This window comes from Triticum urartu, chromosome 6A, assembly GCF_056163025.1.
Source record: "Triticum urartu cultivar PI428250 chromosome 6A, HENAU_Tu73, whole genome shotgun sequence".
NCBI lineage: Eukaryota > Viridiplantae > Streptophyta > Magnoliopsida > Poales > Poaceae > Triticum > Triticum urartu.
Window position 1 is genome coordinate 275,214,009 of NC_141878.1, and position 12,879 is coordinate 275,226,887.

Sequence of the window (12,879 nt, forward strand, 5' to 3'; positions counted from 1 at the left end):
AGAGACTTGGACTATATCTTTTCTTGGCCCAAAAGTGACGTGAGAGGACTTTTTGAACAGAACCTAAACTTCTCCTTTTCCCTTATCTTCATATGTGGATTGTACAAATGTCCCATACACCTGCAATTAGACAAAACACAAAAGTGTGTGAAGTATTTTTGTTCTGGATAACATAAATAGATTATTGAATAGTTTGCATTAGAAATCACCTGACAAATATGCATGTATGCAATATTTTTGGTCGTATCCAAGGTAGTCATGTCCTTATCACAAGCCACGCCTTCTTGCAATACGTTCACACCCTCGGATGCAAAATCTCATTCGCTTCTATGGCACACCCCCGGAGCAATGGACAAGCAGAGAGGGCGAATGCTGAAGTGCTTAGTGGACTCAAGACAAGAACTTTCGATATGCTCCAGAAGCACGGCAGGCGGTGGATTGAGGAGCTTCCGGTAGTTCTCTGGTCCCTCAGAACGACACCTAACCGAGCTACCTGGCAGACTCCCTTCTCCCTGGTCTACGGAGCAGAAGCCGTTATCCCCACAGAACTCATTTACGGGTCCCCTCGAGTGCTTGCCTATGATGAAGTAGCGCAAGATCAGCACCGGCGTGAGGACGCTGTGCTACTCGAGGAGAACCGTCTCCAGGCAGCTACGTATGATGCACGCTACCAGCAAGCCATGCGTCGCTATCATAGCCGCAGGGTTCATGCCCGGTGTTTTGAGCAAGGTGACCTTGTCCTTAGGCGCGTTCAGTCCGCCAAGGGTACAAACAAGCTGTCACCAAAGTGGTAAGGCCCTTACCAGGCAGTATGAGTCACCAGACCTGGCGCAGTCCGTTTGGAGACCTAGGATGGCACACAGTTGGAAAACTCATGGAATATTGAGCATCCCTGTAAGTACTACCCGTAAGGTGCGAGGCTGTTGGGCACTGCCCGGCAGCCACCCTTTTGTGTAGGACTTGCCTCAGTTGCATGTAACCCCTTGTACAAAGCCGGGGCGATGACCCCGTGCAAGATAAAATAAAGAAGCGCTGTGGGGGCCCCCAATCGAGACCGCGTCCTTCTCCTCGTAGGCGACCGTGATGATGTCGTGGCTCCCTGGCATCTTGAGGACGTTGTATCCATGGTGGGTGACTGCCATGAACATGGCCAGGGCCGGGTAGCCGAGGATGGCGTTGTACGGAAGGCGAATGTGAGCGACATCAAAGTCAATGAGCTCGGTGTTGTCGTTGTCGCGGGTGACGAAGGTGACAGGGAGGCGGATCTTCCCTATCGGGGTGGTGGAGACGTCGTTCTGAGAAGGGCTTGGAGGGCTGCAGCTGGTCATAGGGCACCTGGAGTCGGTCAAATGTCTCAATGGAAAGAATGTTGAGCCCCGCACCGCCATCGATGAGAGTCTTGGCAATGAGGACGTTGTTGATGGTTGGCAAGGAGAGCATTGGGAGAGCGCTGACAGTTGCCATGCAGTTGAGCTGGTCAGACGACCTGAAGGTGATGGTGCACTTGGACCACCTGAGCGGACGCGTAGCCTCGAGCTTGGGGAGGGCCGCGTCCACTTCACGAGCAAACTGCTTGAAGATGCGATGAGAGGAAGGGGCCTGAGCGCCGCCAGTGATGCAGGCGATCGTACGAGGCTCCTGGAAGCCCCCAGCCCCCAGCCCCCTCGTCCTGGTGGTGATCATCGTTCCTTCTTGGTGGAGGTGGCAGTGGAGGGAGGCTAGCATTGCCTTGAGGGAGGTCGTCTCGAGGCTGGTCCCTCCAAGGGCCCACGCGAGGCTGGCCCTGCCAGTGTTCCTCATGAGGTTGATCGCGCCACTCTTGGTGGCGGTCGTGGTCGTCCCAGCGTCCTCCATTTCGGCCTCCTCCGCGGCCCTAGGCTCGATCGTTGCGCTTGGGGTGACGGACCAGGTGCCCGTCGCGGATGGCCTGGAGCTCCTGACAACCGTTGGTGTTGTGGTTGTGCACGTTGTGGAAGACACAGAATGGGCGGCTGCCCTTGGATGGCTCCGGGTGATCATACCCGCGCTTCATCTCTGGTTCGGCCGCAAGCAGGGCTGCCCCCTTGCTCTTCACATCCTTGGCCTTGGTCTTCTTGTCTTTTGGGTTAGCTTTAGGGAGCTCGAGAAGGGAGAGGCGTCCCTCCTTAGCTCTCGCACACTTGGTCGCCATATTGTACATCTCTGGAGTCGTGCACAGGTCCTCGTGTATGGCGAGCTCCTCCTTCATCTTGACGTTGCGGACGCCATTAGTGAATGCTGAGATGATGGCCTCGTCCGACACCTTGGGGATCTTGAGGCGAATGTTGTAGAAGCATTGGATGTACTTCTGCAAGGTCTCCCCTGGTTGCTGCTTGATGCGCCACAGGTCACCCGTAGCCGGCTGCCGGTCGCGGGTGCCCTGGAAGTTGGTGACGAAACTCTCTCGCATTTCGTCCCGGGAGGAGATCGATCCTGCGGGCAGGTTTAGGTGACACGAGCGCGCGCCATCCTTGACGGCCATGGGAAACCAGTTCACCATAACCTTCTCATCGCCCTTGGCTGCCTCGATGCTCAGCTCGTAGTGCTGCAGGAACTCAACAGGGTCGGGGGTGCCGTCGTAGCGTGGACGCAGGTCGGGCTTGAACTTCCCCAGCCAGACGACGCTACACAGCTCCGGAGTGAAGGCGCGGCAACCCGTTGTGGTCGCAGGAGCTCGTCATGGAGGTGGAGCCTTATCCTAGCGCTCGCGCGCCACCGATGTAGGCGGCGCGCGGTCTTGACGTGGCGGTGCTAGGAGTGCACGAGCATCTTCTTGCGGCCGTTGGACCACCTGTCAGCTTTCTTCTTCACCCGCTAGCGCCCTGCGTGGCGGGTCATGCCGCGGGGCCTCGTGCCTTGGCCCAAGGGCGACGTCTTGATGGGGAGGTGCAGGAGAGCCCCCGGCGGCGCTGACAAGCTCGGCGATGCAGTCCAGCCAGTCTTCATAGAGGTCGTTGACGAGGCGATAGCACAAGAGCTCGCGCGCCATGAACATGGGATGACGAACCAGTCAGAGTTAGCGATAGGGTGGCGGTGCGCCCATCATGCCGCATGAAGGGGTGCAGTAACGAAGCTTGCTGCCGGGCTGGCTGCGGCATTCGTCGCTGGAGACGGGGGATGGATGGCGAGGAAAGAAGTCACCCGCCGGCGTCGTCTGAGCGACGTGGGTGGCAAGAGCGGCCTGATGCTCAACACAAGCTAGACGAGTGTTAGCCATGGAAGTGGTGGAGAGGTGGCGGGTCGACCGGCGGAAGAGCGGCTCTGACGCACCCCTACCTGGCGCACCAAATGTTGGATTTTGGGTTCCATAGACCCTTGAGAGGTTTGAACTCTGGGGTGCGTGCAAAGAACTCGTCCTCCCCAGTGTGCCTACTCGCTAATCTTATAGTCTAGCCCGAGGAACTGAATGGAAAAGAGACACAACAGTTTACTAGGTTTGGCCACTTTGCGGTGTAAAACCTTACTCCTGCTTTGTGGTGGATTGGCCTCGAGGGGCTGAGGATGAACTAGTATAGTGGGAGAACAACCTCAAGAGGAGGAGTGTTGTTGTGCTCGATGAGTTGGTGGGTGTGAGGATGATCTGAATGATCTGTCCCTCTCTATGGTGGTGGCCAAGTCCTATTTATTAGAGCCATGGTCCTCTTCCCAAATGAAGGCGGGAAGGGATCCCACAACGGCCAAATTCGAAGGGAGACAACTAGTACATGCTATAGTGACAAAAGTAGTCTTCGCCTGCAAAAGCCTCTGGTCGTGACCCTATGGTGGGCTCGGCGATGACCACTATCCTGCCGTCCTGGCGGTCTTGGTCTTGTTGCACCGGAATGGAAACTTTTGGCTGATTCCTCAAGACTCCGTGCCTGCGCTTGCCTCCTTAGCACCAAAGAGGAAACTGGCACACTGCAGCTGCTGGCGCCCACCTAGCCATGGTCGTCATGGCTCACGTCATCCGAACCTCGTGAGGTGAGCCTTGCATAGAAATCTCCGCTCCTCGAGAGCCATGGAGAGATTGTTCCTCATGTAGGCCTTGGCTTGGCACCTCGCGAGGGTCTTGAGTTATTGATGTTAAAGTTGGTCCATACCAGGCCGATGGAGCCATGTCGTGGGCCGCAGGTCTGGGTACCCCCCTTCCCAGAGCACTTACACATACTGATATGTAAGGTCTTGACAGAATCTATCACCATTGATAAGGTACCTATGGACAAACTGTTCACTGACCATAGAACATATTATTAGTACCAAAAGCGTACACCAAGATTATATAAAGATTATGCGCATAAATGAAAAATGCAGCTTATGATTACAAAAGTGTTGATGATATAAAACTTATGCACACAAATGAAAAATGCAGCTTATGATTACAAAAGTTTTGATGATAATATATACAGTACCCCAATAAGTGTGGATCCAACCACCTTCTTGTAACCATCAAACGGATCATGAGTTACACCCAAGATCTCATGTTTAGGTGCAGAGACCACAGTTATTTGCGAAGGTGCAGAACAATCATTAAGGAGCAACCTTTGTAGGGAAGGGGAGTCTTTTATGATGACCTCCTCTCTTTTAAAGAAAATTCCAATGCTTACAAGGTGAGGCGACTTAATTTGGAGGCAATGGAAATGGATTTCTTTTCCAAAAACAAGATGCAAGTGCTCCTGGGTAGGGCAGCAGGAGTGTATGATGCTGTGAAGTGAGGCCTCCGACAGCTCGACCACCATAAGCACGAGTTTTTTTAGCAGTTGGAGTTGAAGCATTTGTAATAGATTGTCTGGTAGATGACACCGGGCCAGGGTGGTGGTGTCAAGACAGGAGGAAAACCATGAGATGGACACTGGTGGTGAGGGCACATCTACAATGCTTGGTGGACAGTTATTTGCATAGTAATGGTAGAACTCAACATGTTGGAGTTTGTCGAATGGACGGGCTGTAGCCAGGTGTTCACCATGGAGGGTATGTGCTACCTCTTGAGCACTACGTTGGTTTTCCCCGAAGAGGAAGGGATGATGCAGCAAAGTAGCGTAAGTATTTCCCTCAGTTTCTGAGAACCAAGGTATCAATCCAGTAGGAGGCTACGCGCGAGTCCCTCGCACCTGCACAAAACAAATAAATCCTCGCAACCAACGTGATAAGGGGTTGTCAATCCCTACACGGCCACTTAAGAGAGTGAGATCTGATAGATATGATAAGATAATATTTTTGGTATTTTTATGATACAGATGCAAAGTAAAATAAAAGCAAAGTAAAAAGCAAAGGAAATCACTAAGTATTTGAAGATTAATATGATGAAGATAGACCCGGGGGCCATAGGTTTCACTAGTAGCTTCTCTCCAGAGCATAGGAATTCTATGGTGGGTGAACGAATTACTGTTGAGCAATTGACAGAATTGAGCATAGTTATGAGAATATCTAGGTATGATCATGTATATAGGCATCACGACCGAGACAAGTAGACCAACTGCTGCCTGCATCTACTACTATTACTCCACTCATCGACCACTATCCAGCATGCATCTAGAGTATTAAGTTCATGAAAACAGAGTAACGCCTTAAGCAAGATGACATGATGTAGAGGGATAAACTCATGAAATATGATGAAAACCCCATCTTGTTATGCTCGATGGCAACAATACAATACGTGCCTTGCTGCCCCTACTGTCACTGGGAAAGGACACTGCAAGATTGAACCCAAAGCTAAGCACCTCTCCCATTGCAAGAAAGATCAATCTAGTAGGCCAAACCAAACTGATAATTCGAAAAGACTTGCAAAGATAACCAATCATACATAAAAGAATTCAGAGAAGATTCAAATATTGTTCATAGATAGACTTGATCATAAACCCACAATTCATCGATCTCAACAAACACAACGCAAAAAGAAGATTACATTGAATAGATCTCCATGAGAGAGGGGGAGAACATTGTATTGAGATCCAAAAAGAGAGAAGAAGCCATCTAGCTAATAACTATGGACCCATAGGTCTGAGGTAAACTACTCAACACTTCATCGGAGGGGCTATGGTGATGATGTAGAAGCCCTCCGTGATCGATGCCCCCTCCGACGGAGCTCCGGAACAGGCCCCAAGATGGGATCTCGTGAATATAGAAAGTTGCGGCGGTGGAATTAGGGTTTTGGCTCTGTTTCTAATCGTTTGGGGGTACGTAGGTATATATAGGAGGAAGGAGTATGTCGGTGGAGCAACAGGGGGCCCACGAGGGTGGAGGGCGCGCCTGGGGGGGTAGGAAAGCCCCCTACCTCGTGGCCTCCTCCTTTGTTTCTTGACGTAGGGTCCAAGTCTCCTGGATCATGTTCGGTGAGAAAATCACGTTCCCAGAGGTTTCGTTCCATTTGGACTCTGTTTGATATTCCTTTTCTTCGAAACCCTAAAATAGGAAAAAACAACAATTCTGGGCTGGGCCTCCAGTTAGTAGGTTAGTCCCAAAAATAATATAAAAGTGGATAATAAAGCCCAATAATGTCCAAAGCAGTAGATAATATAGCATGGAGCAATCAAAAATTATAGATACGCTGGAGACGTATCAAGCATCCCCAAGCTTAATTCCTGCTTGTCCTTGAGTAGGTAAATGATAAAAACATAATTTTTGATGCGGAGTGCTACTTGGCATAATTTTAATGTAATTCTTCTTAATTGTGGTATGAATATTCAGATCCGAAAGATTCAAGATAGAAGTGTAATATTGACATAAAAAATAATAATACTTCAAGCATACTAACAAAGCAATCATGTCTTCTCAAAATAACATGGCCAATGAAAGTTATCCCTACAAAATCATATAGTCTGGCTATGCTGTATCTTCATCACACAAAGTATTTAAATCATGCACAACCCCAATGACAAGCCAAGCAATTGTTTCATACTTTTGACATTCTCAAACTTTTTCAATCTTCACGCAATACATGAGCGTGAGCCATGGATATAGCACTATAAGTGGAATAGAATGGTGGTTGTGGAGAAGACAAAAAGGGACAAGATAGTCTCACATCAACTAGGCATATCAACGGGCTATGGAGATGCCCATCAATAGATGTCAATGTGAGTGAGTAGGGATTGCCATGCAATGGATGCACTAGAGCTATAAGTATATGAAAGTTCAACAAAAGAAACTAAGTGGGTGTGCATCCAACTTGCTTGCTCATGAAGACCTAGGGCATTTTGAGGAAGCCCATCATTGGAATATACATGCCAAGTTCTATAATGAAAAATTCCCACTAGTATATGAAAGTGATAACATAGGAGACTCTCTATCATGAATATCATGGTGCTACTTTGAAGCACAAGTGTGGTAAAAGGATAGTAACATTGTCCCTTCTCTCTTTTTCTCTCATTTTTTTATTTGGGGCTTTTCTCTTTTTTATGGCCTCTTTTCTTTCTTCTTTTTCCCTCCGGAGTCTCATCCTGACTTGTGGGGGAATCATAGTCTCCATCATCCTTTCTTCACTAGGACAATGCTCTAATAATGATGATCATCACACTTTTATTTTCTTACAACTCAACAATTACAACTCGATACTTAGAACAAAATATGACTCTATATGAATGCCTCTGGCGGTGTACCAGGATATGCAATGAATCAAGAGTGACATGTATGAAAGAATTATGAATGGTGGCTTTGCCACAAATACGATGTCAACTACATGATCATGCTAAGCAATATGACAATGATGGAGTGTGTCATAATAAACGGAACGGTGGAAAGTTGCATGGCAATATATCTCGGAATGTCTATGGAAATGCCATAATAGGTAGGTATGGTGGCTGTTTTGAGGAAGGTATATGGTGGGTGTATGATACCGGCGGAAATGCCATAATAGGTAGGTATGGTGGCTGTTTTGAGGAAGGTATATGGTGGGTGTATGATACCGGCGAAAGGTGCGCGGTATTAGAGAGGCTAGCAATGGTGGAAGGAACAAAAGTGCGTATAATCCATGGACTCAACATTAGTCGTAAAGAACTCATATACTTATTGCAAAAATCTACAAGTTGTCAAAGCAAAGTATTACGCGCATGCTCCTAGGGGGATAGATTGGTAGGAAAAGACCATCGCTCGTCCCCGACCGCCACTCATAAGGAAGACAATCAAAAAATAAATCATGCTCCAACTTCATCACATAACGGTTCACCATACATGCATGCTACGGGAATCACAAAACTTAACACAAGTATTTCTCAAATTCACAACTACTCAACTAGCATAACTTTAATATCACCATCTTCATATCTCAAAACAATTATCAAGCATCAAACTTCTCATAGCATTCAACACACTCAAAAGGAAGTTTTTACTATTCTTGAATACCAAGCATATTGGGATTATTTAAGCAAATTACCATTCTATTTAAGACTCTCAAAATAATCTAAGTGAAGCATGAGAGATCAATAGTTTCTATAAAACAAATCCACCACCGTGCTCTAAAAGATATAAGTGAAGTACTAGAGCAAAACTATACAACTCAAATGATATAAGCGAAGCACATAGAGTATTCTAACAAATTCCAAATCATGTATGGCTCTCTCAAAAGGTGTGTACAGCAAGGATGATTGTGGTAAACTAAAAAGCAAAGACTCAAATCATACAAGACGCTCCAAGCAAAACACATATCATGTGGTGAATAAAAATATAGCTCCAAGTAAAGTTACCGATAGAAGTAGATGAAAAGAGGGGATGCCTTCCGGGGAATCCCCAAGCTTTGGATTTTAGGTGTCCTTAGATTATCTTGGGGGTGCCATGGGAATCCCCAAGCTTAGGCTCTTGACACCTTGTTCCATAATCCATCAAATCTTTACCCAAAACTTGAAAACTTCACAACACAAAACTTAAAGTAGAAAATCTCATGAGCTCCGTTAACGGAAGAAAACAAAAGACCACTTAAAGTTACTGTAATGGACTCATTATTTATTTATATTGGTGTTAAACCTACTGTATTCCAACTTCTCTATGGTTTATAAACTATTTTACTAGCCATAGATTCATCAAAATAAGCAAACAACACACGAAAAACAGAATCTGTCAAAAACAGAACAGTCTGTAGTAATCTGTAGCTAGCGCAAGATATGGAACCCCAAAAATTCTATAATAAATTGCTGGACGTGAGGAATTTATCTATTAATCATATTCAAAAAGAATGAACTAAACAGTACTTTCCAAATAAAAATGGCAGCAGTTCTCGTGAGCGCTAAAGTTTCTGTTTTTTTACAGCAAGATATCAAGACTTTCCCCAAGTCTTCCCAACGGTTCTACTTGGCACAAACACTAATTAAACACAAAAAACACAACCTAAAAAGAGGCTAGATAAATTATTTATTACTAAACAGGAGAAAAAAAAATCAAGGAATAAAAATAAAATTGCGTTGCCTCCCAACAAGCGCTATCGTTTAACGCCCCTAGCTAGGCATAAAAAGCAAGGATAGATCTAGGTATTGCCATCTTTGGTAGGTAATTCTTAAATGAGGCATCTACCATCCTTAGGAATTTCTTTCTTTTTATTGATTATCAAACTTTTAGGCACAACATCGAAAAATTCATTTGTAACAAATGGTTCCTGAATGATAGCAAAAAGATTGGGATGAATACTTATGGATTTGAGATCCGCAGTTTCCTTACTAGAAGATTCATCCTTATTTTTAGGAACATACATAAGCTTGGCAATTTTAGTGGGAGGGCTTGGAGTATTCTTTACGGAAGAAAAATCGGTTCCCAAGTTGGTAATAATACCCTCAAGTTTATCGATTCTAGTGGAATCCTGATTTATTTTCTCATTAACTATGGGTTCTTTCTCTTTAATATTTTTCAAAGTGACTCCTACTTTAGATCCATATTGGGAGATTCAGTTGTGGATCTTTTTATCCAAATTTTCAATTAACTCTATGGTGGCAACCTTATTTTCAATAATTTCAAGCCTTTGCATTACATGCTCCAAAGTTAATACAGTTCCATTAACCAAAAGAGGGGGTGAGCCAAACAAATCTGTCATAGCATTATAAGAATCAAAAGTATGGCTACCCAAGAAGTTCCCTCCGGTAATAGTATCAAGGACATATATGTGCCAAGGAGTAGCCCCTACATAAAAATTGCGAAGAAGAACAGAAGTAGATTGCTTCCTGGTAGATCTATTTTGAGCATTGCAAATTCTATACCAAGCGTCTTTTAGATTTTCTCCCTCCCTTTGCTTAAAATTTAGAATTTCATTCTCGGGAGACAACGGAGAAGATAAGGGACTAGCCATAATGACAAGCAAACTGAAAAGAGGCGAACAGAAAAAGAGAGGGAGGATAGAGAGAGAGAGGGCGAATAAAATGGCAAGGGTGAAGTGGGGGAGTGAAAACGAGAGGCAAATGGAAAATAATGTAATGCAGGAGATAAGGATTGTGATGGGTACTTGGTATATTGACTTTTGCGTAGACTCTCTGGCAACAGCGACAAAAATCCTTCTCGCTACCTCTTGAGCACTGCGTTGGTTTTCCCCGAAGAGGAAGGGATGATGCAGCAAAGTAGCGTAAGTATTTCCCTCAGTTTTTGAGAACCAAGGTATCAATCCAGTAGGAGGCTACGCACGAGTCCCTCGCACCTGCGCAAAACAAATAAATCCTCGCAACCAACGCGATAAGGGGTTGTCAATCCCTACATGGCCACTTACGAGAGTGAGATCTGATAGATATGATAAGATAATATTTTTGGTATTTTTATGATAAAGATGCAAAGTAAAATAAAAGAAAAGTAAAAACCAAAGGAAATCACTAAGTATTGGAAGATTAATGTGATGAAGATAGACCCCGGGGCCATAGGTTTCACTAGTAGCTTCTCCCAAGAGCATAGGTATTCTACGGTGGGTGAACGAATTACTGTTGAGCAACTGACAGAATTGAGCGTAGTTATGAGAATATCTAGGTATGATCATGTATATAGGCATCACGTCCGAGACAAGTAGACCGACTCCTGCCTGCATCTACTACTATTACTCCACTCATCGACCGCTATCCAGCATGCATCTAGAGTAGTAAGTTCATGAAAATAGAGTAACGCCTTAAGCAAGATGACATGATGTAGAGGGATAAACTCATGCGATATGATGAAAACCTATCTTGTTATCCTCGATGGAAACAATACAATATGTGCCTTGCTTCCCCTACTGTCACTGGGAAAGGACACCGCAAGATTGAACCCAAAGCTAACCACTTCTCCCATTGCAAGAAAGATCAATCTAGTAGGCCAAACCAAACTGATAATTCGAAGAGACTTGCAAAGATAACCAATCATACATAAAAGAGTTCAGAGAAGATTCAAATATTGTTCATAGATAGACTTGATCATAAACCCACAATTCATCGGTCTCAACAAACACACCACAAAAAGAAGATTACATCGAATAGATCTCCACAAGAGAGGGGGAGAACATTGTATTGAGATCCAAAAAGAGGGAAGAATTTATCTAGCTAATAACTATGGACCCGTAGGTCTGAGGTAAACTACTCACACTTCATCGGAGGGGCTATGGTGATGATGTAGAAGCCCTCCGTGATCGATGCCCCCTCCAGCGGAGCTCCGGAACAGGCCCCAGGATGGGATCTCGTTGATACAGAAAGCTGCGGCGGTGGAATTAGGGTTTTGGCTCCGTTTCTGATCGTTTGGGGGTACGTAGGTATATATAGGAGGAAGGAGTACGTCGGTGGAGCAACATGGGGCCCACGAGGGTGGAGGGCGCGCCTCGGGGGGGGGGGGGGGGTAGGCGTGACCCCTACCTCGTGGCCTCCTCCTTTCTTTCTTGACATAGGGTCCAAGTCTCCTGGATCATGTTCGGTGAGAAAATCACGTTCCCGAAGGTTTCATTCCGTTTGGACTCCGTTTGATATTTCTTTTCTTCGAAACCCTAAAATAGGCAAAAAAACAACAATTCTGGGCTGGGCCTCCGGTTAGTAGGTTAGTCGCAAAAATAATATAAAAGTGGATAATAAAGCCCAATAATGTCCAAAATAGTAGATAATATAGCATGAAGAAATCCAAAATTCTAGATACATTGGAGACGTATCAGTATGTGCAGCAGGCAGCATGCTGGGATGCATAGGCGTTGAACGGAGCCCTGGTGGGAGGAGATGATTGCTATGTGGAGTTCAAAATTATGAACGACAAATATCCGGCGATAGTCGAGATTAAGAGGTGCGGCGCGCCACTGAGTGTGCCACCGAGATGCGAGGACCTGTGTGCGGTAGCCATCCTTGGTGGGGAGAAGGAAGATGATATCCCCACGGATGGCATCCGGGTGATAGCTGATGCGGCCCGCCCGATATTCTGCGGGTTCCTCAGATCTAGGCGGCATGGTCACTTCTGCCCGCACTGCCGGGTGCAGGATCTCTAGCTGGCGCCGCTACTGGCTGGAGCCTCACCTGTGTACATATCAATATGGAAGGAAAAAATGGCAGAAACATATATGTAGCACTACAAAAAAATACACTTCTATGATGATACGTGTTTGTCACAGTAGGTCACATTTTCTGTCATGCATGTACATCCATGACGATTTTATGACAGAATCAAGATAGCCATACTTGTGCTGTCATAGAAGTGTTACATGACAATACCAAAATTGTCATCACGAAAGTGTCCACTTCCATGATGATAAATGGCGCGTCATAGAAATGTTTTCATCAAGGGTAAGCGACACGTGGCATCCACCGTAACTGGTCACCGTTAAGCTACCGGGTTCCGGTTTGGATCCGATAGCCCGTTAACAGCCCCGACCAATGGGAATTTTCCACGTGTAAAATTCTCATTCACCGAAGAATCCACGTGTCAGCTCAGTGTTGGGACAGATGTAATCCACTCATTGGACAGGAGGCGCCTATGATACGT

General features: G+C 45.9%; 1 protein-coding gene across 1 annotated transcript; it reads right to left on the minus strand.

Moving 5' to 3' along the window:
- Positions 1-1,873: 1,873 nt before the first annotated feature.
- Positions 1,874-3,007, minus strand: LOC147964991 (uncharacterized). Its single transcript, XM_087530237.1, has 3 exons — positions 2,874-3,007; positions 2,282-2,642; positions 1,874-2,227 (listed from the first exon to the last, which is right to left on the minus strand). The coding sequence occupies exons 1-3, from the start codon at positions 3,005-3,007 to the stop codon at positions 1,874-1,876; spliced, it is 849 nt and encodes a 282-aa protein (XP_087386363.1).
- Between the last annotated feature and the right edge of the window lie 9,872 nt (positions 3,008-12,879).

What these genes read in the sequence shown, in the direction of transcription:
- LOC147964991 (XM_087530237.1), bottom strand. Translation starts at nt 3,007, where the DNA reads ATGGCGCGCGAGCTCTTGTGCTATCGCCTCGTCAACGACCTCTATGAA. An exon ending in GACGTCGCCCTTGGGCCAAG is followed by an intron (nt 2,643 to 2,873) that starts GCACGAGGCCCC and finishes GGAGCTGTGTAG; the next exon opens with CGTCGTCTGGCTGGGGAAGT. An exon ending in TTCGCCTCAAGATCCCCAAG is followed by an intron (nt 2,228 to 2,281) that starts GTGTCGGACGAG and finishes CGCAACGTCAAG; the next exon opens with ATGAAGGAGGAGCTCGCCAT.